The sequence below is a fragment of the Electrophorus electricus genome, chromosome 3 (genome assembly GCF_041902795.1).
Source record: "Electrophorus electricus isolate QZ-2024a chromosome 3, ASM4190279v1, whole genome shotgun sequence".
NCBI classification, from domain to species: domain Eukaryota; kingdom Metazoa; phylum Chordata; class Actinopteri; order Gymnotiformes; family Gymnotidae; genus Electrophorus; species Electrophorus electricus.
The window spans coordinates 11,605,001-11,632,333 of NC_137499.1; the positions used below are offsets into that span (position 1 = coordinate 11,605,001).

The 27,333-nt window shown below is 47.5% G+C and overlaps 1 protein-coding gene across 5 annotated transcripts in view; it reads left to right on the forward strand.

The window, feature by feature from the left end:
- kcnh7a (potassium channel, voltage gated eag related subfamily H, member 7a) overlaps positions 1-27,333 on the forward strand; it is a 39,183-nt gene that overhangs the window by 5,403 nt on the left and 6,447 nt on the right. For 2 of the 5 annotated variants that reach the window (XM_035526772.2, XM_081710301.1), the window contains exons 3-11: positions 13,233-13,388; positions 15,495-15,956; positions 16,343-16,363; positions 17,150-17,173; positions 17,436-17,647; positions 22,219-22,644; positions 22,879-23,278; positions 23,567-23,766; positions 25,260-25,512. In XM_035526772.2, the coding sequence (XP_035382665.1) occupies positions 13,233-13,388; positions 15,495-15,956; positions 16,343-16,363; positions 17,150-17,173; positions 17,436-17,647; positions 22,219-22,644; positions 22,879-23,278; positions 23,567-23,766; positions 25,260-25,512 (2,154 nt within the window). The remainder of the gene's footprint in view (positions 1-13,232; positions 13,389-15,494; positions 15,957-16,342; positions 16,364-17,149; positions 17,174-17,435; positions 17,648-22,218; positions 22,645-22,878; positions 23,279-23,566; positions 23,767-25,259; positions 25,513-27,333) is intronic. The other 3 variants (XM_035526774.2, XM_081710302.1, XM_081710304.1) reach the window with 3 other exon arrangements.

Consider the following 27,333-nt stretch of genomic DNA (forward strand, 5'->3'; position numbering starts at 1 on the left):
CCTGTAGCTGGGACAAGGTTTATGTATAATGGTCCCAGAAGTCCACCCGGAGGTTATGGAGGTGAGGGCTCCCTGATTTTAAAAAACCAGAAACATTAGCCTAGAACAGCTTTCGATAAAGGCAAAATAGGCCTGCCAAGTTTTTTTTATATTTGATCCTTTCGGAGCGCATTGAATTTGCTCCAGGGTGATACATTGAAGGACGACTCTGACCCATATTGGATGGGTGCAGGCCAGAGGACGTTTCCAGCTCAATTAAATAAGTCGTCTTGCTGGTAGAGGTGCAAAAGCGACAAGATCAGCGTTTTGAAATTGGCAGTGTAGAGTCAGCGTGGAAGAAGAACCGGAGCGTGCTATTCCTGCTCAAAGAATGGCTTTCGTATTGAACAGTGTGCTCTTCAAAATGACTCACAGACAGAAACCATCAGAAAAGGGAACTCGCTAACGTGGGGCCTGGGGTTGCCAAAGCTAGGAGTTTAACTAGTTGACAAAACTGCATATTTGCAGTTATCGTAAAAAATATTATGGATTGATAGCTTTTCTGTTAAGTATTGGAAGGATATGAAAGTATCATCAACGTGTAAATCTTTTAGGGCCTGTTCAGTCTTGCTGTGAAATCAGAACTGAAGCAGACAGGAGAAGAGTTAGACTGGAGTTAAAATGTCTCCTGGACTGCTTCCAAATTTTCATTGATGTCTTAACAGCGATATCTTTGATGTTGCTGGGAATATTTGGTCCTGTGGAGTCTGTAGGATAGACCGTAGAGAGGAGAGCTGGCACAACGCAGCTTCTAACTGGAGCCGTTCTGGAAGGATCTGAAGGTTACTGGAACAGGTCCGGCATAGCACAATACAGAGGGTGGACACCCAGTAGTAGAACTGCATGGTTGATCATTTAGTTTTGGTTGTTATAATAAAGTTTTGCATAATCTGGGCGGGGGGGGGGGGGGGGGTGTCTTATGTTCCAAATAAATCCTGAAATTATAGTATGAAGCATCTGGAAGAAAGCATGGGAATGGTTCATTTTTGGAGCGGTTTAGTTTGTACCCAGATATGAAGGAGCTCAGAATTGAGAGCGTGGCAGGATGGTGAGGTCAGCACTTTGAATGCACATGTTAATGAATGTTAATAAAAAAGAGGTTTATTCACATAATCCTTTCTGGAGTGTCCCGTGCTGAGGGGTATAAATGACGTTAAGCAAGTGTCTGATATTGCAGACAGCATGTCTGCTTTTAATAAAAAACTTTCTGATCTGCAGAAATATTAGTTATTGCCATCTTCTCACAAATAGCATTTTAGCAAGCAGTTTATGGTCTTCACTGTGCAACGATGATGTGATGAAATGCGCTGCAGTCATCTTGATCTGCGTTTGGGACAAGGGATATTGAAGCGTGTGTGAGAGTTTGAGGTAACCTGAAAGAATCAAATGATCTTTGGAACATATCGATCAGTAAAGTGGCCAATTTATTGATACATTTCCTGTCAAACTCGGGATACTCATCCTGGCCAGGACATGTGCCACACTGCACGGCCCTCTCCTGGCAAAATCAGGCCTTCACCAGGCCTTCCCCAGCCAAGCTGTCATAAGAATCCCCAGATGTATACACCGTGATATACACTTCCATTTCTAAAGCTTGGATTAGATATGGTTTCAGTTAATACCTGCATTTAGTTTATTTGTGGAGATGCGGATAGCTGCCGCGGTGGGTGTACCGGAGCTTTATCAGATTGGTCCCTGTGCTCTTCGATCATCTCCATACGTTGGTTCCTGGAAGATCAAATTCTGCTTGAAGTCTTCTCGTATATATGAGCGTCAGGAAATGTTGCAAGAATGCTATCTAAACATTAAACCTGCAGAGTGAGTTCAGAGTTTTTCTTTTCCTTCAGATAACTTTCTTGCTTTGTATGGTAATCATTTGCCCTCTGACATATGCTTATGTTTTCCATAATACAGAGGGTCACCTGGCAGCACACATATGATAAAATGCCATGATATTGTTTGTTTCATAGTATCGAGACGTTAGTAGAGTCCTTGCAAGGGGGGCGCAGTCTGAGACTCTGGCATTGTAGTCGTAGTTTTGATTCTGAGATGGTCTTTTGTCTGTCCGAGTGAAAGTGTGGTGAGCAAAAGGAAAACTGTTCGCTGTGTGGATTAAGCGCTCTGATGGCCCGATTGAGGTTTAGCAGAGAACTCGTCCAGCTTTGGTTCCAGCCATCAGTTGAAATCTCTCTTAACTAACAAGGGACTCGAGAGATCAGCTCTGGAAGTTTGGCAAAAACATCACGGACAATTTTACTTGTCCCAGTAGGGGACATAAATATTGGCTAAAATAATAGGCGTGTTCTAAATTGTTTTGTTGATCACAGTCTACCTTCCGCCCTAGGCTTCTATAACAGCAGGAAGAGTTAATGGGATAAATAAATAGCTTTATTTATGAAGATTGCTGGCTCTCTAGATTTGGCATTAAATGTAGTGTGAAATATTTACCAATTCACTCTATAAAAGTTTATTATTATCCAATTTCTTTAGACTAGTTTCCTATCCAAAGATAAAGCTATGCTCACAAATGTTATAGGCCTTGTAGTATATTACTGAATTTTATCGGTCAGTGTAGGCCCTTAACATTCTGCTAACAAATTTGAGACAGTACGCCCCCTGGTGGTGCACCACATCGGTCACAGCTATGGTTTACAGTGCAAACCAGCATGTGTAATACACACTCACCGACCACGTTATTAGTTACACAAGTGTTGCTAGTAACAACTTTTGCCTTCAGAATTGCCTTAATTCTTCATGGCAGATTCAACAAGGTGCTGGAAACGTTCCTCAGACATTTTAGTCCATATTGACATGCCTGCATTGCCCGGCTACAAATCCATGATGCAAAACTCCCATTTCACAACATCCCAAAGGTGCTCTCTCGAACTGGGATCTGGTGATCGTGCCATTTGAGTAGAGTGCTCTGAGGAACTGTCATGTTCAAGAAACAAGTTCGAGATGATTTGAGCTTTGCCATCACGTTATGTTGCTACAGGCGGCCATCGGAATGGGAATGGGCAGGGTCAGGAGCAACACTCGGGTCGGCTGTGGCGTTTAAACCAGGCTCGGTTGGTATTAAGAGGTCCATAGTGTGCCAAGAAAACCTCCCCCACACCCTAACAGTACCAGCAGCCTGAGCCATGGATGCCAGGCAGGACAGAGCCGCGCTTTCATCAAATCCTGACCCTACCGCCCAAACGTTAGAGCAGAACTCAAGACTCAATCAGACTCGTTTGTCCAGCTTCTAATCTTCTGTCCAGTTTTCGGAGAATCTGTGCAAAGTGTAGCCTCAGTTGTCTGTTCTTAGCCGACAGGAGTGGCACCCGGTGTGGTCTTCTGCTGCTGTAACCTGTCTGCTTCAAGATTAGATGTGTTACACATTCAGAGATGCTCTTGTGCGTACCTCAGTTGTAGCGAGTGGTTATTTAAGTTTCTTTCGCCTTTTTATCAGCTCAAACCAGTCTAGCCATTCTCCTCCGACCTCTGGCATCAACAAGATATTTTCACTCAAGTATTTTCACCACCCACTGGATATTTTCTCTTTTTCAGACCATTCTCTGTAAACCCTAGAGACAGCTGTACCTGAAATTCGCAGCAGATGAGCAGTTTATGAAATACTCAGACCAGCTTATCTAGCGGCAGTATCCACGCCACGTTCACAGTCCCTTCCCAGCAGCCCCTTCCCCATTCTGATACTCGGTTTCAACTTCAGCAGGGTGTCATGCCTAAATGCGTAGAGTTCCTGTCATGTGATTGGCTGATTAGATAGTCGTGCTAACGAGCAGTTTTACAGGTGTACCTATTAAAATGGCTGGTGAGTATATAAGCCTATATCTGTACATACACTGTGAAAGCAACACAATTTAGATTAAAGTGCAGTCACAAAGAAAAAAAATACAAAAAAAGATTGAGAAAGTTGGGGAAATATTTGTATAACTTTTAAAAAATGAGCTTTTTAAACCAAAGTCTCCCTCCCTACTCACTAACCCACACTCCTTGCTAATCTCCCCAAATGAGTTGCCATGCCAACTCTAATCAGATCCCTTTGCGTTTATTCCATGCCGTGCGCTGATGTGAAGAAGGTCTCAGCTTTGCTGTGTTGTAGAGCCATGTGGTCCAGGATTCCTGTGCGGTCCCGGAGCTGCTGTTTTTAACGCCACTGTTTTAACTCCGTGTCTCGGCTACTGGGCTGGAATAATAAGGGGAAAACCAGGAGTGATCTTCCCTCCTCGCAGGGCCGATAGAGGTGCACTCTAGCTACAAATAACTAATGGGCATTTTTAGGTTTAGCCCAAAGGGAGCTGTGCGCATGATCCGATCTGAGCGTCTGTTCCAGCCGAAGTCGTCTTTGTAGCAGTCGATGGATGGATCCGATCGAGTGGGATCCAGTGGCCCCCTCCGGAGCCCCAGGTACAGCAGACGAACGTCGATTCTTAGCGCTCATCGATTTGTTACTGAGCTCAGTGGTTAAAGTGTCAGTCTTCCCACAAACCTCTTTGCTCAGCACGTTGGTCATCTTCTGGAATGACTTGTTGCCCAGACTCTCTCTCGAGTCGCTGTCCTTGACTGGCATCGAGTCGGCCAGTCCAGCTTATTCGCAGCCTGCGCTGGATGGCTCTGTTTCGGTCCAGGGACACGCCATCATTACCACGTTGCTGACACTGCACTAGGGACGCGTTAAAGTGGTTGGGGAATAACAAAGCTCCCAGCTCGGTGAACGACCATCAGAAAGAAATTAAAGTCACTGTATTGTGGAGCTGATCAATTACACGCCACACTATCACGTCCCCATAGTGATACCAAAACCGAGGAAATCTACATCTGAAGAAAAGTTTTGGAAGCGAGCCTTAGGCTTTTCACAGCTGTCCCTCTAATTATCACTAAAATAAGAAAACGTTAAAAAGTTGGGGATTTCTTAGATGTAATGCGTAGCAGAGCATTAAAAAGCTGCAGCCAGCTTTTTGTTAATGTTTTAGAAACAGATCTGGAAGAGGAGAAGGGGATTGTGGGCTCAGCAGTGACGTTTGCTGGAGGGAGCAGAGAAGGATGGCACAGCCTGTCCCATGTTTCATCCCTCGTTTCCTGTTCCAGGGGCAGGGAAGTCACGGATCCTTCTTGGGAGGCCTGGATTCCCTCTGCCCCAGTTGGTTAATTGAGGCTTTTTGGTCAGATGTATTAGGCTGTAATTGAGAGCCAGAGAGACAGAGAGAGAGAGAGAGAGAGAGAGAGAGAGAGAGAGAGAGGGAGAGAGAGAGACAGAGAGAGAGAGAGAGAGAGAGAGAGAGAGAGAGAGAGCGAGGGAGAGAGACGGAGATGTAAATTTCACAGCTTTGTAACTCGAGCATGTTCCCTCACACTGCGCCAAATCCCCACTGTCTCTTCCTTTCTCCCTCCATTTTCTCATATCCCTTTGATATCACACACACACACACACACACACACACCTTCATTTGTATTTTGCCCCACAGACCAAGGCCACATGCACTGTGCTTTATTTAGCATTTATATTACTTTAGAGTGTGACGGCACACAATTATACCAAAGCTACTTCCAGTGTGGAACAGCTGCTGTTTCCTGGCCCTGGCCATGCGGAAGCCGTGCCGTTCAGCAGCAGAGCAATTAGATTTCATTATCATTCACGCCATACTCGACCCGATCTCCTTCTGTGGGCTCCCTGGGGGGCTTCTCCACGTATCGCGTGATGTCCTTCGAGCTTCTCACTGTCAAATTTTCACACTTGTGTTTTTGAAGTTTCCAGGATTTGTGAAAGACAGGTGTATCTCGGAGAGCGTGACAGAGCGTGGGTAAAGCGTTTAATATGCAAGCTGCTTAAATGACCAGTTATCAGTGCTCAGCCCCCCCCCCCCCCCCCTTATTTCTCTAGAATGCTTAAGATCATATTTTAGGTACGCAAAGCTGATCCCAGATCTGTGTAAACGGCTCGGCGTGTTTCCAGTTACGGGAGTGTGTGTGAACATCCGGACACGACTGTACATGTGAGTTTCACTCATGAATAAATGTTGTCCTGCAGCCTGCCAACCTGTTTGCATGATTAATGAGCTTTATTCATGAGAACTGAAGCCACCAATCAGCAGGCTGCCATGGCGCCTGTTGGGTCCCTCCTGGCGCGTGACTGGTTGACGGATCTACCCACACCTGGGATGCTGATGTTCGCACAGGGCCTGGGAGAGTTGTAGAAGTGCAACAAAGGGCTTTATTTTATTGCTCAGCAGGTGTGGTAGAGTATGCGATTCCGAATTCAGTGGTGTGTGTGAATTTATGCATGATTGTTTGAGTGTGTGTATGTCTGTGCGATGACGGCACCAGATAAAGACATGCCAACATCTAACTCAATAATTAATTATTTGTGATCCCAGTTTCTCTTAGCAACCACCTAGGGCTGAAACACACACACACACACACACACACACACACACACACACACTTTAGAACTTCAGTTCTCAAACGCCTTGCTTCTTTCATCTCTGTGCTGTATAGTTATGGATTTGGTTACACGCTGTTTTGTATAGTGTGCTTACTATAGGGGTCCCTCTTTATAAGGAAATTATATGAATATGAAATATTACTTTCTGTTCTGCTGAATTGGATCTTTTTCAAGATACATAAAACTGTGAAACAGTCGAAAAACAAGTGTAGAACTGGATAAAATTTTACGGTGCAAACTGAAACAAACAAACTGAAATTCTACACCACTGTTAAAGTTCTTCGGGACACAGCTAATGTCTAAAGTCACAGTGATTATCAGTGCAGTACTGTGATTATTGTGATATGAGTTTGCATTATATATATATAGAGCATATATATATATATATATATATATATATATATATATATATAAGCAGATGAGCTGGCTGCTGGTTGGTTATCTCTGTGATTAAACCTTTAACAGATGGCCATGCTGAAGAGGAAGCCCAAGATGAAGAATGTCGGCTAGACGATTGCGTATAGCACCAGCCCAGTAGGACCCCAGGCTCATGCACAGACCTCCCTCAGGTCTAAAACCTGCGCCACCACCCAGCAGAGACCGCAGTGTCCGCAGAGAGAGGGAGAGAATGAATGTGTGAGTGAGTGTGTGTGTGTGTGTGTTAACTGGTGAGTCAGAAAGGAATAATGTATTTATAGCTTGTGCGTGCTGCTCTTGGCGGGTGTAAAGTTGAAAGAAGCTTTGGTGTACAGCTCCACTCTTCACGCCGAGTCCTGGGCTGCGCGTGGAAACTGTTAACACGAACACAAACACTGCACATGCTCACCCGAGCGGAAACAAAGCTCGAGGCAAGCTCGCGTTCGGCACACCGCTCCAGCAGGTTTGGGTCTCCTGAGTCACCGAAGCACGGCTCCCACATCTCCACCCGAGGAATCCTGAGCCTTCTCCCCTCTCCTCCCAACTGTCCCTGCTCCTCTGACTGACATTCCATTTGGAATTTCCTACCTTCTTAAACTCTCTTCTCTCTTCTTTCTTTCCCCCCCCCCCCCACACAAAATGCTCTTCAAATCAGAGTTATTACAGAACAGCCCTCTGCGGAGTCGTGCCCAGGCGTTAGTGTCGTACCACAGCTCCAGTGGCCAGGATCTACACGTGTGAGTCCTGTCAGGGCTCCACGGTGGACGCTGGCCCGACACCAACACTACCCATAATTCAATGAAACAAATAAGCTTCAGACAAACAGCCTCTCACTCTCCTTCTCTCTCTCTTCTGCTCTCTCTCTCTCTCTCTCTACCTCTGTCTCCCTCTTTCCTGCTCTCTCTGTCTCTCTCTCTCTCTCTCTCTCTCTCTCTCTCTCTGTGAATGTCTGTGATCTGGGCCTCTACCACAGCTGCAGGGAGACCTGATGAGTCCATTTGTGCACAGACAGCATGAGTCTGTAGACCAGTGTGAGTGCAGGTGTGTGTAGACCAGTGTGAGTGCAGGTGTCTGTAGACCAGTGTGAGTGCAGACAGCAGGCATATGTAGACCAGTGTGAGTGCAGGTGTCTGTAGACCAGTGTGAGTGCACGTGTCTGTGGACCAGTGTGAGTGCAGACATCAGGCATCTGTAGACCAGTGTGAGTGCAGGTGTGTGTAGACCAGTGTGAGTGCAGGTGTGTGTAGACCAGTGTGAGTGCAGGTGTGTGTAGACCAGTGTGAGTGCATGTGTCTGTAGACCAGTGTGAGTGCAGACAGCAGGCATATGTAGACCAGTGTGAGTGCAGGTGTCTGTAGACCAGTGTGAGTGCACGTGTCTGTGGACCAGTGTGAGTGCAGACATCAGGCATCTGTAGACCAGTGTGAGTGCAGGTGTGTGTAGACCAGTGTGAGTGCAGGTGTGTGTAGACCAGTGTGAGTGCAGATAGCAGGCATATGTAGACGAGTGTGAGTGCAGGCATCTGTAGACCAGTGTGAGTGCAGACATCTGTAGACCTGTGTGAGTGCAGGTGTTTGTAGACCAGTGTGTGTACTGACAGCAAGTGTGTGTAGACCAGTGTGAGTGCAGGAGCCTGTAAACCAGTGTGAGTGCAAGCATCTGTAGACCAGTGTGTGTACTGACAGCAGGCATCTGTAGACCAGTGTGTGTGCAGGCGTCTGTAGACCAGTGTGAGTGCAGGCATCTGTAGACCAGTGTGAGTGCAGACAGCAGGCATCTGTAGACCAGTGTGAGTGCAGGAGCCTGTAGACCAGTGTGAGTGCAATCAGCAGGTGTGTGTAGACCAGTGTGAGTGCAGGTGTGTGTAGACCAGTGTGTGTGCAGGTGTCTGTAGACCAGTGTGTGTGCAGGTGTGTGTAGACCAGTGTGAGTGCAGGTGTGTGTAGACCAGTGTGTGTGCAGGTGTCTGTAGACCAGTGTGTGTGCAGGTGTGTGTAGACCAATGTGAGTGCAGGTGTGTGTAGACCAGTGTGAGTGCAGGTGTGTGTAGACCAGTGTGAGTGCAGGTGTGTGTAGACCAGTGTGTGTGCAGGTGTGTGTAGACCAGTGTGAGTGCAGGTGTGTGTAGACCAGTGTGAGTGCAGGTGTCTGTAGACCAGTGTGAGTGCAGGTGTGTGTAGACCAGTGTGAGTGCAGGTGTGTGTAGACCAGTGTGAGTGCAGGTGTCTGTAGACCAGTGTGAGTGCAGACAGCAGGAGGCGTGGAGCATGACATCCGAGAGCTGGGTACTACAGGGGCTTGGGCTGAGATTACAAGATGACTGCAGGCAACACAGTCACTCTGACTAGGAAATACAGGACCAGAGATGAATGCACACACACACACACACACACACGCACGCACACACACGCACACACACACACACACACACACACACACACACACACACACACACACACACACCTACACTATGTGGTCAGAGATCTGTTCATTTTCAAAACAGCAGTCCCAGCTTGCTCATTATCGTCTGTCTGACACGTGTGTGTGTGTGTGTGTGTGTGTGTGTGTGTGTGTGTGTTTGTGTGTGTGTGTGTGTGTGTGTGTGTGTGTGTGTGTGCTTTGTCCTAGATGAAGTGCACTATTTCTGATCGGACAAACTGGAGCCCCCGAGGGCCTTTGTTCACATTGTTATGTGTGTGTGGTGTATGTGTGTGTGTGTATGCTACACTCTACCCTATCACCTACGTGTGTGTGTGTGTGTGTGCGTGAGTGTGTGTGTATGCAACACACACACTCATCGCCTACCCTATCGTCTACGTGTGTGTGTGTGTGTGTGCGTGTGTGTGTGTGAGTGAGTGTGTATGTGTGTGTGTGTGTGTGTGTGTGTGTGTGGGTGTGTGTGTGGCTTTGTTCTCCGGTATGTACGCAAGGCTTTAGGGTGCGTGTGGATTACTCCTTCAGAAATCTCCATGACCTATATATGTTTAATTATTGATAGTGGAAATAGAATCTAATGACGTTTCCGTTTTAACACTAGAACTAATTGCAACATGGTTCATTTGCATGGAGAACAGTCCCCCACACATGCTGATATACTGCTTCATAAACTATAATGCGCTTTAACCATAACCATTTGGAGGCATTTCTACTGTAGGCTATCGGTTTACATCTTAATGGTCAAGCTCCCTATCTCACTAACCTCACCATGTCTTTGAATTTCACTAAGCATTCCCTCAATAGCCTCTTATTTTCTGTCATTAAATGGCACCAGAAGCAGTGAAACAGTGGCTTGCGCTGCACTGGAGCGGATTAACAGCCCGTGAGCCAGATCTTTTCGACCTCTCTGAGGCCACCCTCGACCTTGACACCGGATCGGCCTCTCGCATAACCACGAGAGTCCGCGGCCAGGCGGTGGAAGCTGAGGTCGCGGGTTGTGTGACACCGCCGCCGTCCTGCGCCGGACGCACTAAAACAGAGACATCCCAATGGCCCGCTGCGATGCCTCTGCCCCTCTACGGGATCCCAAGGTCCTGCGGTCCCACGTCGGTGCCGCAGGGAAAAGAAGCACAGCTATGTCCTTAGTCAAAGGGGGGGAGCCCAAGTGCAGAGGGCAGCCAATAGCAGGGCAGTCAGTCATATTCCTTTAGTGCGCCATTAAGGGATATTTCCCAGTGTCCTTGTGGGTATTTCTTCAGGGAAGCACACAGCTGCATCACTCCCGTTGCTTGTTCAGAGGTTTTCCTGGCATTTAGGTGTATGACTGCTGTGGTAACAGGGTTCCTCGGAAGGAAAAAGCAACAAACCATTGAGAAGTTTAGGCTTATTAGTTTCCCCTGGTTTTTAAAGTCTTGCTGCTTGTGTGAAGGATCTCTCGGTGTGTACCTGTTACCTGTTTTTAACACGTACAGTAACACATACAGTAACACACATACGTAACAAAGAGTAACACACATACAGTAGCACATACAGTAACACATACAGTAACACACATACAGTAACACGTACAGTAACACATACCGTACGTGTTGTGTACCTGTTCCCTAAAATGAAGCTGAGTAAGGAGCTACGGTAAGAAACCACAGGGAGAACCACAGGAACCACATGGAGAACCACAGGGACCACAGGGAGAACCACAGGAACCACATGGAGAACCACAGGAACCACATGGAGAACCACAGGGACCACAGGGAGAACCACAGGGAGAACTACAGGAAGCACAGGAGCCCCAGGCCTGCAGAAGGACATCTCCCTGAGCCCTCACAGAGTCAATGACAGGTTCAAGCCATCAAGTGGTAGTGGGAGGTAAAGGAGTACTGAGCTTGGTGCAGTTACAGACCAGATGGGGAGAGAGAGAGAAAGTGAGAGCGATACAGAGACACAGAATAATGTAGAGAGAGAAAGAATGCGACAAAGACAGAGAGAAAGTGATAACTACCTTCTGTGAGAGGCATACAGAATTTATACTTGGAATCCTGGAGTAGCCAGAGGGGGAGAAAACCTTTCCTGCATTTCTTGGGCTCTCCCGTTTCATGGATTTTCCTAACCTTCACGGATCCACGATCTCATTTGAAGCGAGAAACCAGATGCTAGAACAGGAAACTCTCCCTCTCTCTCACGCTCTCTCTCTCCTCTATCCTTCTGTCTTTCTCTTGTTTCTTTCAATCTCCTCTCTCTCTCTCTCTCTCTCGCTCTCTCTTTCTTTAAAGAGATGACACTTCCCTGCAGGATGCAGGGTGCTGTTTGTTAAGCCCTGACAGTGATGTAGTGGACGGTGTGATGGTGCTTTACCCTGCCACACAGCCACCATACCTACCACATTCATCACTCATAGAGACAGAGAGAGGGAGGGAGAAATAAACAGAGAGAGAGAGAGAGAGAGAGAGAGAAATAAACAGATTAGCTCAGTTAGAGTTCTCCTGTATATGTCGCCTTCACTGTCCTGGGCCGGGTCAGGTTATCATCTTGGTTCTGCAGGCCTCTCACCTTGTTGGTGTAAAGGTCATTGACCTTTTAAGGCTGACTGCAGAACTGTGCTGTGGTTAGATGCAGGAGTAACTCTCGCTCTGCTGGAGACGGTACATCTGCTCTACACAAGCGCGTCATTGCCGTAACAGTGACATCGCTGCAGATATTTGTAATCTGCTTCTAGGAAAACCGGACAGCTGATATGCATGGCAGCCGTGTGTGTGTGTGTGTGTGTGTGTGTGTGTGTGTGTGTGTGCAACCTGACAAAAATATCTGTTTGACTGCAAAGCTCACAGGACAAGAAAAATCTGGGCTATATATAAGTACACACCAAAATCATACACACACACACACACACACACACACACACACACACACACACACACACTCTTCTGGAATTATATTTGCTCTCTGAGATTGCAATCCCTTTGACCCACCCCCCTTCCTCCTCCCCACCGCATCGATCTGATGATTCAAACATGAACACAACAGACTGTCATGCGCATAAGTCATGAGAGAGGCCTCTTCCCTGGGTACCGCACACCAGCCGCTCCAGGGAGGTGGGGCCCAGGCAGCTGGGAGGCGGGGCCAGGTGTGAGGGAGGCGGAGACTGGGCAGGTGTATAGCGGACAGACAGCAGGCCAGCCTGAGAGGCTCCTGAGGGCTGAAACTAGCTGGGTGCTGAGAGAGAAAAGACGGAAAGAGAGAGAGAGAGCGAAAGAGTGAGAGAATAAAAAAGAAATGCTGCTCAAGAGAAAGGGAGAGCAGAAGAAAGAAAAAAACACACCAATCTATCATTAACCCCTTACACCCCAAGTACCTTATTCCTCTTGTAATTACACACCTTTCACAGTTTACAAAATAAGTTACAAAATAATATGAAGGGGCTTATGTGAAGAGGGTGTGAGGATTGTTACAGTACAGTACAGTACTTTCAGATCAGATCTGACAGGGGAGATAGCATGGACAGGCCGGACTGCCGGGTAGAAACTTGCAGGAGCCATAAAAGCATGGAGTGTGTTCCTCAAGGGCCAACTTGCCCTTTAGTTTCCATGGTTACTCTACTGTCATAGTCTCCGGAGAGCGGCACTAGCTATCATACACAATAAGCCTTACACACACGCACACGCACGCACACACAGACGCGCACGAACGCTTTGTCCAAAAGCCACCAAAGGAAAGTGGATCTGGCTTTTGCAAAGTCTGTCATGGGGAACATTTTGAGCCGCATCTGGAAGAAGCATGAGTCCATTCTCCGCAGCAGATGGCGGGAGTGGCGCGGCCAGTGCCGAGGTTCAGTCCGGCGCACCGCGCGAGGTGAGCGTGCGATGAGCGCTAATGGCCTGGTGCCTGTCCCCACCCACAGGCTCCGACTTCCTGTGCAACACCCACATCATCCCGGTGAAGAACGAGGAGGGCGTGGTCATGATGTTCATCTTGAGCTTCGACTACATCCTGGAGGCAGGAAGCGAGGACTCACTGGAGCGACTCGACCACACGCCCCCTTCCCGCACTCAATACAGTGAGGCCTCCCCTCCTCTCCTCTCAGTCATATTACAAAGTAGAGTAACCAGAGAACTGTGCATTTAGCCCCCTCATCTCTCTCTCTCTCTCTCTCTCTCTCTCTCTCTCTCTCTCTCTCTCTCTCTCTCTCTCTCTCTCTCTCTCTCTCTTTCTTTCTCGTTATTAACGTTTCCAGAGAGTGTGTGGTTTGTGTTTCTGGTTTTAAGGGGAAATGAGCTGCATTACGAGGAGATGGTGGAGTGGGAGAAGACAATAAACACACAGGGTGGGGTTGTTTAAAGGTATGGAGAGGAGAGGAGAGGAGAGGAGAGGAGGAGAGAGAAGAGGAGGAGAGGAGAGGAGGAGAGGAGAGGAGAGGAGAGGAGGAGAGGAGAGGAGGAGAGGAGAGGAGAGGAGAGGAGAGGAGAGGAGGAGAGGAGAGGAGAGGAGGAGAGCAGAGGAGGAGAGAGAAGAGGAGGAGAGGAGAGGAGGAGAGGAGGAGGAGAGGAGAGGAGGAGAGAGCAGAGGAGGAGAGGAGAGGAGAGGAGGAGAGAGAAACTTTAGTTGAAAGAGAGTAGGAGAGAAATCATTTTATGCTTTAGTGACAAAGTCAGGGGAGTCTTGGCCATCCAGGAGGTGAGGTGAGATGAGGTGAGGTCAGGTGAGGTCAGGTGAGGTCAGGTGGGGGTCGGGGGGGTGCAGCTGGAGGGTGGGGGCGGAGTCTGTGACAGTGTTACAATTCTTGTGCCTTATGCTGTGCTCTGTCTAAAATAACTGCACTCTCACAGACTCCGTCATGCAGCGCTGCACAGAAATCTGTGCGAGTGTGTGCCTGAGAAACTGACTCTCTGTATTAGAAAGTCATATTTCACAGATATGAAATCCAATTAATAGTCTATGCAAATATGTCTGCCCGTATCATAGCAACAGAGAGTGAGTTAAACTGGAGGGAAGCTTTGAACCAGAAAACCAAAGAGCCACTCAAAGAATGAAGAACTGACATCTTCCTGCTCCTGTCCTGCATGGCGATGCCAGACAACACCGGTGGCGTTTGCTGTCGGTACACTGCTGCCGTGTCTACTGTACAAAGACAAGTGGCTCTGAGGACCACAGGCCTCCTATAGGAAGCGCAAGGCTGGAGGTTTTTATCGAGGCAGAGTTATAAATAGCCCTGTTTGACCGTTGATTTAATTAATGATGCCGTGGGGTCTGACCACCAGGGGGCAGACCTCAGGAAGATAGAAGGAGAGAAAGAGAGAGAAAGAAAGAATCACTGTAATAGTAGATGGAGGTGAAAGAAAATAACTTATTTTTGATATTTAGAAATGAACTTGGCTGTTTCGACAATTTACTGATTCCAAGTTCCAAAAATACACGTATAAAATTAGACGAGCTAATCTTCAGCTGCAGGAGTCTCGGTAGCGGCAGATGTTGCAGATGAAGGTTCCTCCCTCGGCTGATTCTCCTGGGCTAACCACACCGAGTGGTGCCCTTGGCAGGCTTTCAGTGAGATGAGAGCCCCAATAAAGAGAGTAGACTGGAGAGACTGAGAGACAGCAAGAGAGACAGACAGAGAGAGGGAGACTAAAAAATTCAATTTTCACTTTGATGAGAGAGAGATGAGAGCGCTGGAGATGAGAGCGTGAGACACGGGGCTTTTTGTCTCAGGTGCGTCTCCCGCCTGGCTCGTTTGTGTATGCCAGCGGTGTTGCCACAGATTCTGTCCCCATCAGAAAGGCTCGTGTCTAACACGGGGGTCGTCCTGTTCGAGACTCACCCTGTCCCTCGGCGCAGCGGAGGGGTTACTCCAGGTCACAGCTGTCATCATTTCAGTGACAAGCCCTACTCACTTATTCATCAGCAACTCAATTGTGACCAGACGAGAGGGGGCGGATTATGCGTAGAAAATTGGGTAGAAAAATGAACTGAAGGATTTAAATGTTTGGTAGTTATTCGGCATAGAGTGTTTTCTGCCAAGCGAGAACATTGATCTGGTCCAGTTGTTTTTTTTTAAATATTTTGTGGGCCTTGAACCCTTCTGTTCTCCACAGGGCGTAGCTCCGTCTGAGTGTGTGCGTCTGTCTCCTCACACTCTCAGGCCTCGCTCCATCTCTCTCTCCACCAGGGAAGGGTCGTTTCTTCCGATTCCGCCTCCCTGCGCCCCTCAGTATCCTGGGGGTGAGCAAGCAGTCGCTCCCTCAGGAGGACCCGGATGAGGTGAGCGTGCACGCCCCGGCCCGACCGGAGCCGCGCTCCTCCTGTTCCTCCGGCTCCTCCTCGCTCTCCCTCTCACTCTCCCCGCGTGAGCTCCACCCCTCAGTCGCTGACAGCCACAGCGCCTCCTACGTCAACGACATCGAGGCCCCGATCGGCCAGAGTCTGCTGGGATCGTCCTCGCCTGTGTCGGGGCCCCGGGACCACTCCTCCTCGCGGGGGGCGTGGCAGGGGGCCGGGCCACGCGGCTCCGTGTCAGGCGGCCCGTCCCGCGGGAGCATGTGTACGCTTCGTAGAGCATCGTCCATCCATGACCTGGAGGGTTCCAGCTCGCACGCCAAGTGGATGCAGCGGGACCGTCATGCTAGTGAAGGTACCGCACACACACACACACACACACACACACACACACACACACACACACATACATACATATACATACACATACATGCACACACATGCACACACACGCACACGCACACACAAGCACACACGCACACAGACACACACACACACACTCTCACACACACATACACACACATACACACACACACTCACACACACACACACACACATGCACACACACACACTCACACACACACACACACACACACACACACACTCACACACACATGCACACTCACACACACACACACACACACACTGACACTCACACACACACACACATGCTGTAAGGACTCAGCAGTGCCTCACCTCTTTACTCTCTGTCCTCTTCATTATTCCCCTCTGCTGTCTCAGACAACGGCCATAGCATTAAAGGTATCAGAGCTGCTGTGCTGTAATGGGCTGGTCTCTGTGGGGGAACATGGCTGTCTGCGCGCATGTGACACACACATCACGAATGCTAGTGATGGAAACCCACTGCAATAAGCTGGAACCTGTAATTCAACATCCAGCGTCTCAGGAAGCACAAGACAGATGTTTACACAGAGGTGTATGTGTGTGTGTGTGTGTGTGTGTGTGTGTGTGTGTGTGTGTGTGTGTGTGTGTGCGCGTGCGTGCCTGCCTGCCTGTGTGTGTGTGTGTGTGTGTGTGTGTGTTCATAAGTGTGAGGGAGAAGGATATAGATCATTTGAGTGTGAGTCTTCTTTCATGTGTCTGTCCTCACGATCTTGTATGCGGGTCCTGCACTGATACATGAGTGAAGCTCCCTTTCTCTTCCCCCACCCCCTCCCTCTCTCTCTCTGTCTCTCTCTGTTTTTTCACTCTCATGCTTTTTTTTAAAACCTGGACTCATGTTAGTCTTTCTCCCTCTGGACTCCAGCACGAGCGTGATCAAGGGCCAGCTGTAGCTTCTGTGCGGCTTTGTAGCGCTGGGTTGTGTGTTTCGTACTTAGGCTGGAACACAGTAGCGGTCTTTTATTTCTGACGTGCGCGCCTGCCTGGGGACCTAGTTAGCATGCTTGAGCTCGTCGCCTGTAATTGGTGTAATTCTGTGTGTCACACTGGTCTGTTGTGAGGCCAAGATGCTAAACTGATATTTCCCAGGCTGAATAATTCTTTAATCCCCTCCTCCTTTCTCTTTCGCTGTTTCTGATTGGCTAGTGTCACGCTCTTGGATGGCTGGGGGTATGGCTTGAGCTTTTCTTATTCGTCGGTGTTGTAATCGGCATGCCTCTTTCGTCTGTCATGATTGCTGTTGTTTTGTTTTTGTTGTTGTTGTTGTTTATTGTCCTATTTAAAGTCCCAGTGAGTAAGGTCTGCACTGTGGAGGTGTGGGTGTGGCATTTACATTCGTTCTGTGCTTTGGTTCCTAAAATGTAGGCCTGAAGTGGGAACTGCATCATTGTTATTAGCAGATGGAGCTGAGTGTGTGTGTGTCTTCCTCCAGGACCATTCAACCAGCTCAAATGCAGTCTTCTGGGCTCCACCTCAGACTCCAACCTGACCAAGTACAGCACCATCAACAAAATCCCCTTAATCACACTCAACTTCTCCGAGACCAACGACAGACGGCCTCCCTCACCTCCGTCCTCGGAGAAGACCATCATTGCGCCGAAAGTCAAAGATCGCACGCACAACGTGACCGAGAAGGTCACTCAGGTGAGAGGTTGCCCGTCCTAAGCACTGACCACATTTTTTTGTACCTCCCATGATGCCCAAAACTGTAACCCCCAGTGTTCCAGCTTTTTCTGGAACTTTCCAGAGGACTTTGTGTATCGTCTTTCAACTGGCAAAAAACAAGTTCCAATCGTCCCTGAACCCTTACCCGGGTCCTGAGAGAGAGGGCAGCGGACTGTGGCATCTTACAGTGTTTTTTATGGTTGCCTAAGCACGATTTTGAAAACATGGCTCGTTTTGTCGAAACACTACACACAAATGCACACACAGAACACCTCTCCAAAGGTTGCATCATACACTCAGAATCAGAATGAAAATTCCTCTCTTGCAAGACCGTGAGGGAAGAGTCTTCCTGAATGGTGAATCCGCCCCTGGATCAGTTTGATCGAGGGCCTTCCCCACATGTCGTAAGATCCTAAGTGGACGTGGTGTCGGAGGTCCCTTGTGACTGCAGCACACATTTTGATGTTACCACCACACTGGTTACATGTAGAAAGGATCATTCCTATATAGACCACTCAAAATGCATGCAAAATATCACGGGACATTATACAACATGTTTCATACATGTAATGCAGTGAATAGGTACCCTGATGTCCTGAGGTAGTGTATAACATGGGCTGCATTGTACTGTAGAGAGCAGAGAAAAGTTGGGTTTCACCTGTACTCTTGTTAAAGTGGCCTAACACTAATATCCGGTGAAGTGGGCAGAACTCTGTCCGGCTGATCTCAAGTGTCACGTCATGGTGCGCAACATGGCCACCCAGCGCCGCTAAACCTTGTCTTCTTTCTCTGCCTCCCCAACAACGTCTACCCCCGCCTCTTCCTCTACCTCTGGGGTGGCGTTTTGGAAGTGGGAGGTGTTCTACAAAAAAGTGTGAGACTTAGAAAGTGCTTAGAGGTGTGCAGATCTGGGCTAAGACTTTGCTCCTGGAGTGTCAGGTTTCACTACCTGTCTGTCATTTTGTGTGTGTGTGTGTGTGTGTGTGTGTGAGCAAACGTAAAAAAAACTACTATAATAGGCAGTCAGGACACTAGCAGTACATTTTTACCAGATGCTGCTAAACCCACATACTGCAGGTGTGTGTTCAAAAGTGCTTTAAATAAACCACCTGTCACTCACACACACACACACACACACACACACACACACACACACACACACACACACACACACACACACACACACACCTTCCTGCACACTCCTGGTTTCCCAGTGTCTACTGCCCATGTCCTTTCTGCTGCTGAGTGTGTTTGCTTGCCACGGTAGTAATGTTGTCCGCATCGAAGCAGATGGCGTTTATCACACACAGATGGCTGCTTTCGGCCCCTTCAATTCCTTGTGTTTTTATCAAAGTTACAGAGTTGGACACTCATTAAACTATGCCTTGGCACCCAAACTGCAGACGGTGCCTACACATACAGCCTTAGCACTGAATGAGAATGAATCTATCTCTCTCTCTCTCTCTCTCTCTCTCTCTCTCTCTCACACACACACACACACACACACATTCACACTCACATTCACACACACTCCAAATGACAAATTAGGTTGTTTTTAGAACAGAAATTCAGGCAAACTGAACAATCATGTTGGAAATGAAATAAAATGGAATGAAATGATATTTGAAGACAGTTTCAACTACAGCTACAGCTAAAGGTACAATGTCAACTACAGTCAGTTTCAACTACAGCTAAAGGTACAATGTCAACTATAGTCAGTTTCATCTACAGCTAAAGGTACAATGTCAACTACAGTCAGTTTCATCTGCAGCTAAAGGTACAATGTCAACTACAGTCCATTTCAACTACAGCTACAGCTAAAGGTACAATGTCAACTACAGTCAGTTTCAGCTACAGCTAAAGGTACAATGTCAACTACAGTCAGTTTCAACTACAGCTACAGCTAAAGGTACAATATCATCTACAGTCAGTTTCACCTACAGCTACAACTAAAGGTACAATGTCAACTACAGTCAGTTTCATCTGCAGCTAAAGGTACAATGTCAACTACAGTCAGTTTCATCTGGAGCTAAAGGTACAATGTCAACTACAGTCAGTTTCATCTGGAGCTAAAGGTACAATGTCAACTACAGTCTGTTTCAACTACAGCTACAGCTAAAGGTACAATGTCAACTACAGTCAGTTTCAACTACAGCTACAGCTAAAGGTACAATATCATCTAGTCAGTTTCACCTACAGCTACAACTAAAGGTACAATGTCAACTACAGTCAGTTTCATCTGCAGCTAAAGGTACAATGTCAACTACAGTCAGTTTCATCTGGAGCTAAAGGTACAATGTCAACTACAGTCAGTTTCATCTGGAGCTAAAGGTACAATGTCAACTACAGTCAGTTTCAACTACAGCTGCAGCTAAAGGTACATTGTCAACTACAGTCAGTTTCATGTGCAGCTAAAGGTACAATGTCAACTACAGTCAGTTTCATCTACAGCTACAGCTAAAGGTACAATGTCAACTACAGTCTGTTTCAACTACAGCTACAGCTAAAGGTACAATGTCAACTACAGTCAGTTTCAACTACAGCTACAGCTAAAGGTACAATGTTAACTACAGTCAGTTTCATCTACAGCTACAGCTAAAGGTACATTGTCAACTACAGTCAGTTTCATGTGCAGCTAAAGGTACAATGTCAACTACAGTCAGTTTCATCTACAGCTACAGCTAAAGGTACAATGTCAACTACAGTCAGTTTCAACTACAGCTACAGCTAGTTAGTTTTCAGATACAGCTACAGCTACCACTTTCAGCTACAGTTTCAGCTAGCAGCTTGTGAAAACAGTAATGGCTACAGCTGCATGAGCAGGTTTAAAAAAATAATAAATGAATTCCCACAAGCCCCTGATTGAGACATTATCTGAGAACACTTTCTCTTCCCTAACTACATCATCATACGCTCATTAGCAGACAGAAACGGGGAGGGGGGGGCTCATTGTGCATTAAGTCTGCAGAAAGCGTTTGTTAAATGTTATCACAATATTGGCTTTTGGAATACCCACATCGCATAGCGCTCTATTATGTTAATTAGCCTTTTAACAAATTCCTATTTCCTTATTGTGCTGGGAGCATCCTGACAGACTTCGGCAGTTCTGCAGAAGCTATGCCGGTGCTCTGATGAATTGACGCGTTCACGCAAACCAACAAACGTAAACCATTTTGATAAAAATAATTCAGGCCATGTGATTTTAATACATATTGTAAGGAATATCTTTATCACAGTCGCATAGCAACATAAACATTTATCCACCTTGTATGTCCGACCCCTTGAGGCTGGAACGAAAAAACTGTGCAGTATGGGAGTATCCTCAGCACAGAGAAAAGAGCCACACTTCACTGGATACAACCAGTTACATTGCAAACACTTGTAAAACAGCATGTGTGCACACACATGCATGCACGCATGCGCACGCACACATACACACACACACACAAACTTTATTTGCGACCACACATTTTTAAAATCATGTTCCACACCTGACATGTATCCCGTTTATACTCGGTTATGGCCGGTCAGCAGACTGGCATCAGAAATAGCTCCGATTTCCAGCACTATTAGATCTGTGGTGATGAAACTGCCTCTGATCAGGGTGGGACTGGGAGGCTCTGAGCCTTGTTATAGGTCACGGACATAATTAGCCGACGCCCACTCGATTCCACTTCCTCTGTCGCCACACTGCATCAGAGAGGAGAATTCATTAAAGCGCAACCTTTGACCTGCCAAAGCCTGCAGATTATTATTCAAGAGGGAGGCAGAGAGAAAGTGAGAGAGAGGGAGAGGCAGGGGGAGGGAGAGAGAGAGAGAGAGAGAGAGATGAGAGGATGATTCTATTCCTGATAGTTTCCTCCTGCTTCCTGTGACAGTAATTGCCATGTCTTCGAAGCCTCACTCTGTCTGTCTCTCTTTCTCCATCTCTCTCTCCCCCACTCTCCTTCTCTTTCCCCGCTATCCCTCGCTCCCTCCGTGTACTTGAGAGGAGAATGGCTGTGGTAATTATCCCTGTAATGCCGGGACAGTCCTAAAACATCCCCTCCCACACACGCCGTCAGACACTCTCAGGTCTCTGACTAAAGAGGACGCTCAGACATGCCTATTCCTAGGTGTTCAGAAGGAAACACGGGCGGGAGGACGTGACACTTATCCAGACGCTCCAGAATGCACAGCCAGGTTCCTCACGCTGACTGAGGAGCGTGTCACAAAGAGGAACCTCAGTAAAAAAGTCATTTGGTATTCTCGAAAAAATTAATGTTTAATGTACATGTCATGGGTAGATTTTTCACACACTTATAACCACACAAGATTTGGTTATAGTTTCAGATTAAGAATATCCTGAACTCACCTTAGTCCCTTATTCCCTACTCCTTTGAAGCAGATATCAAGTGGGGCACATGAATTGAATTACCAAAGAATCATACGGTATTTACATACCAATAGCTGTGTGAGCCTTGTTGTCTTGGTTGTCCCTGAAGTTACAGCTGATTGGCCGGTGTGTTCAGGCGCTGCCATGGTTACACTCTCCGTTCTGCCTGCCTCAGGTGCTGTCGCTAGGTGCCGACGTACTTCCGGAGTACAAGCTTCAGACGCCGCGCATCGACAAGTTCACCATCCTGCACTACAGCCCCTTCAAGGCGGTGTGGGATTGGCTGATCCTGCTGCTCGTCATCTACACGGCCATCTTCACGCCGTACAGCGCCGCCTTCCTGCTGAACGACGTGGAGGAGCATAAGAGGCGTGAGTGCGGCTACTCCTGCAGTCCACTCAACGTGGTGGACCTGATGGTGGACATCATGTTCATCGTGGACATCCTCATCAACTTCCGCACCACGTACGTCAACTCCAACGAGGAGGTGGTCAGCCACCCGACCAAAATCGCCGTGCACTACTTCAAAGGCTGGTTCCTCATAGACATGGTGGCGGCCATCCCCTTTGACCTTCTCATATTTGGATCAGGGTCAGAGGAGGTGAGGCATGTTTTTCTTATGTTTGAGAAAGTTTGTATTGGATTGAAGTTTGCTTCAGATTACTCAATCCAATTCCATCATAACGTCTTAAAAGGCTTGATACGGAAGGAAGCATTAACTGTGTCATAGTGTTTTGGCAAAGGTTTGTTTTCTACAAGAATGATAAAGAGCACAACACTTCACAGAGACGTATTTAAGTCTGTTAATCACCCTGCACCCTCGACCCGCCCCCAGACCACGACTCTGATTGGCCTGCTGAAGACGGCTCGCCTACTGCGATTGGTCCGCGTGGCACGCAAGCTGGACCGTTACTCGGAGTACGGCGCCGCCGTGCTCATGCTCCTCATGTGCATCTTTGCACTTATCGCCCATTGGCTGGCCTGCATCTGGTATGCCATCGGCAATGTGGAGAAGCCTTATCTGGGCGACACGATTGGCTGGCTGGACAACCTAGGCATGTCCATCGGGAAGCAGTACAACTACAGCGATCCGTCCTCTGGCCCGTCCATCAAGGACAAGTACGTGACAGCGCTGTACTTCACGTTCAGCAGCCTGACGAGTGTGGGCTTCGGAAATGTCTCCCCAAACACCAACTCGGAGAAGATCTTCTCCATCTGCGTCATGCTCATCGGATGTGAGTAGTGCCGGTTTCACCTCTGAGCTCAATTTAAATCTGCATGTTGCAATCTGCATATCTGCAGGAAATGTGAAGAGAGAGAAAATTCTTTTTCCTTTCGCTATATTTATTTTTATCCTTTTCATGGAATCCAGCAGTGTATTATTTCATCATGTATTTCAGACAAATCCTAAACTGAACAGCGACGCACAAGAAAAACAAAAAAAAGTTCTGGCTTTTCTTCCCAACACTAAGAGCGACCCTGACGACCTCCAGTGACCTCTCCCGATCTCCTCTTCCCCCCAGCCCTGATGTATGCCAGCATCTTCGGGAACGTGTCAGCCATCATCCAGCGGCTGTACTCCGGCACGGCGCGCTACCACCTGCAGATGCTCCGGGTGCGAGAGTTCATCCGCTTCCACCAGATCCCGAACCCACTCCGGCAGAGGCTGGAGGAATACTTCCAGCACGCGTGGACCTACACCAACGGCATCGACATGAACATGGTATATGAATGCCCCTCCAGAGTAAACTACAGCTGATCGATGGGGGGCAGTAGACTGCGGGTAGTGGTAGCTCAGTAGTTATGGTACTTGACTAGTAACCAGAAGGTTATCAGTTCAAACCCCACCGTTGGGGCCCATGAGCAAGACCCTTAACCCTCAATTACTCATAACTGCAATTTGCATTTTTTGGAAAATACTGTGCTGTAAATGAGGCTATGAACTGTGTATGTTTGCCTGAGCTGATCAATGTGTGTCTTTCTTTTGCCCGCTTCACTGGGATTTCAATATTCTGGTAAGAACAGGAGGTACAAATAACTATTCCATTATTAGTTAAACTATTAAACTATTCTATTATTGGTACGCAGATGTAATATTGCATCTTTAATAGATGAGCACTGAGCTTCAGTGAGCAGTACAGACGTTCGGCGGCTCTGGTAGATTCGTTACCACTAGACCTCGTTGAAGGGCCCAGCTGGCCACGAGGGTTGGCGTCATGCCTTCTGCACTGCCACTCGCGAGCTTGCCGAGGACACCTGCACTTGCCAAATGCTGTTAACCCTTTCCTTTCCAAATCTCCTCTGTCTCCCTCCTAAAGGACGTCTAGCATGACACGTTTCCACCAAAACGAAGGCAATAAGATCTCACATATGCCTGTTGCTTCGTAAACAGGACTTATCGTCCGTACACTGTTCTGTTAGCTAGTTAAAGAGGTTTTTTGTCACCAGTATATCCGTCGCTAGGCATAGGTTTCACACAGGGAAGGAGTGTAGGCTGTAGGGTGCGTTACAGGTAAGTTACGGCTTTTCTGTTGCTGTTGCTAGCCAGCCTGTTTCTTCAGTCATGTTCTCTCATGTTTAGACAGAAGAGCTGATTTTCGGGCTCTCACGAGGTGAAAGGCTCAGTGATGGGGGAGGTTTTCCTTCCTCAAACCCTGCGCTGGTGTGCTTTTGCTAGTTTTTAAAGTTCACAAAATTCCCAGTTTTTACCCCTTCTTTTATTTTTATTTATTTATTTTAATATATTTAATTCATTACTATATTCTTCTCATTATATTTTTAATAACCATAAATTCAGTGAACAAATAAATGAAAAAAAAAATCTATGCATTACAATTTTTCGGAATTGTTTTTGCCTACACTGCCGTTTTTCTGTTTGAGACTCCTGTAATGACACATCTGACACAAATGTATTATTAATTTAGATTTGAAACCCCAACAGTAACAAAACAGAACAAACTCTGTACAGAACAGTTTTGAAAACCAAAGGACAACACAAATGGCAACTGTGCTGTGTTCCGTTTCAACTTTTTGGACTTCCTGTCCAAAAAATCAAGCCCTTCATTTAAAACAATTATGGCCAGAAATTTCCTCTTTAAAAAAGTGTCTTGAACGGAAGGGCCGGTGCCAGGTGCATGCTGGGACACCCCAGCTCTCACCCTCTCTGGATCTCTCTCTCTCTCTCTCTCCTCTGTCCATCCCTCCATCCCTCGGCAGGTGTTGAAGGGGTTCCCGGAGTGTCTGCAGGCCGACATCTGTCTGCACCTTAACCAGACTCTGCTCCAGAGCTGCAAGGCTTTCCGCGGAGCCAGCAAAGGCTGTCTGCGGGCCCTGGCCATGCGCTTTAAGTCCACCCACGCCCCGCCGGGCGATACCCTGGTGCACTGTGGGGACGTGCTCCCAGCCCTTTACTTCCTTGCCCGTGGATCCATCGAGATTCTGAAGGACGACATCGTCGTGGCCATCCTAGGTGAGGTCATATATATATATATATATATATATATATATATATATATATATGCCATTAATATCCTTTGAAGTAAAACTGTAAAACATTTGATCAGTACACACAAAGTTTTGGAAAACATGTCGAGTTATATATTTAACATGTAGTTATATATTTAATGTAGTTCTACAACTCAGGGGTTGAAACTGGGCAGGTTGGGCCTACTGTTGCACCGCTGTGCTCCAAGCAGACCCCTGTGCTGTAAGACTTCAGTACGATTGCTGTAAACTAGCACTGAAATGCAACTCCCGGGCTCGTGCAGATAACCAGTGTTTCTGCAGTCACTATAGGTGCACAGAGCCCGTAGCCTCTCTGCAGTCATGCACAGTGTGTTAGTCATACTCAGGCCCTTTATGGGGGTGTGTTTCGAACCCCAAGACTGCAGGTGGCTCGATATTTTTGGGTAGCAGTAATGACATTGACACATGAAGAACTGCAGTAATTCTGCCTGATAAGTTCGTACCAGTTTATCATCCACTAGCGCATAAGTGTCACTGTCCCGGCAATGCCAAGGGGTTTTTTCCCACTCCTTTCCACTTGTGAGTGGTAGAGGTGCATTTCAATAGGTGGTCTACTGTTTGTTGTTTGTTTAAATCGATCTAAAAGGTGCTTTCTAGATTTTCACAATTAAACATATCAAGGCTTGAAGCAGAGGCAGAGGGCCAAAACCACACCGGATTCGAAACCAGAACTACAGACCAGACCAAAGAGCCAGCAGTTATAAGAGCACCTGTAAAATGCACCTATCCAAGAGTTGTACCTAAAAGCGTGAGCGTCGAGCGTAGGTACGGGGTACGGGGCCAGTGTTTGTAGATCAAGTCCAAGCAGGAAAGTGTCGTCTTCTGAAAAACAGGCTATATGTGTGTGTGGTGAGGTTGTAACCATACAAGTCTGGGCATCACAAATTCACAAATAACCTTAATTACTAACTCATAATTACTAACGTCTGTGTCTCTAAAGTATGGGTGTCCAGTGTCTCTCCTCGTTAAAAAGTGAAACTGGGTAATCCATAATGGATGGCCCAGGTAATGGAACCAGCACCTGAGCCGGTGCTGAGCAGGCTGCATTTCCTTGGACACTAGACATACGTTGTGTGTCGGGTACTCTAGACGTACGGGGTGTGTCAGGTACTCTAGACGTACGGGGTGTGTTGGGTACTCTAGACGTATGGGGTGTGTTTCGGGTATTCTAGACGTACCTGGTGTGTCGGGTACTTTAGACTTACAGGGTGTGTTGGGTATTCTAGACGTACGGGTTTGTCGGGTACTCTAGACGTACAGGGTGTGTCGGGTACTCTAGACATACCTGGTGTTTCAGGTACTCTAGACATACCTGGTGTTTCAGGTACTCTAGACGTACCTGGTGTTTCGGGTACTCTAGACGTACCTGGTGTGTCGGGTACTCGAGACATACATGGTGCCCCATCTGTCCTGGGGGAGGACTGAACTTCTGGTGTAAAGGCTCCACTTGCATTTACTGTATCCAGCAATGGGTCACATTACTGTCATATGCAGAGCACCACGGCTGCGCAATCTGGACAGAAATGCTGTATCGCAAGTCTGTAATATACAGTGATGCATTTAAAAACATGTAATATTTACTTTCATGCAGTAGTGAGCATCATGGTGAGGTAGGACTCTGGAAATGTGTGACCATGGTGGCAGAAGGCAGTTTGGTGCAAAATCCCCCCCCCCCCCCGCAGACAGCCTGCATGCTAATCACTTCACGCACAGTTGAACAGCCCGCGTTCCCCAAGCTCACGGTGGCAGCTTGTGGGAAGGGTGC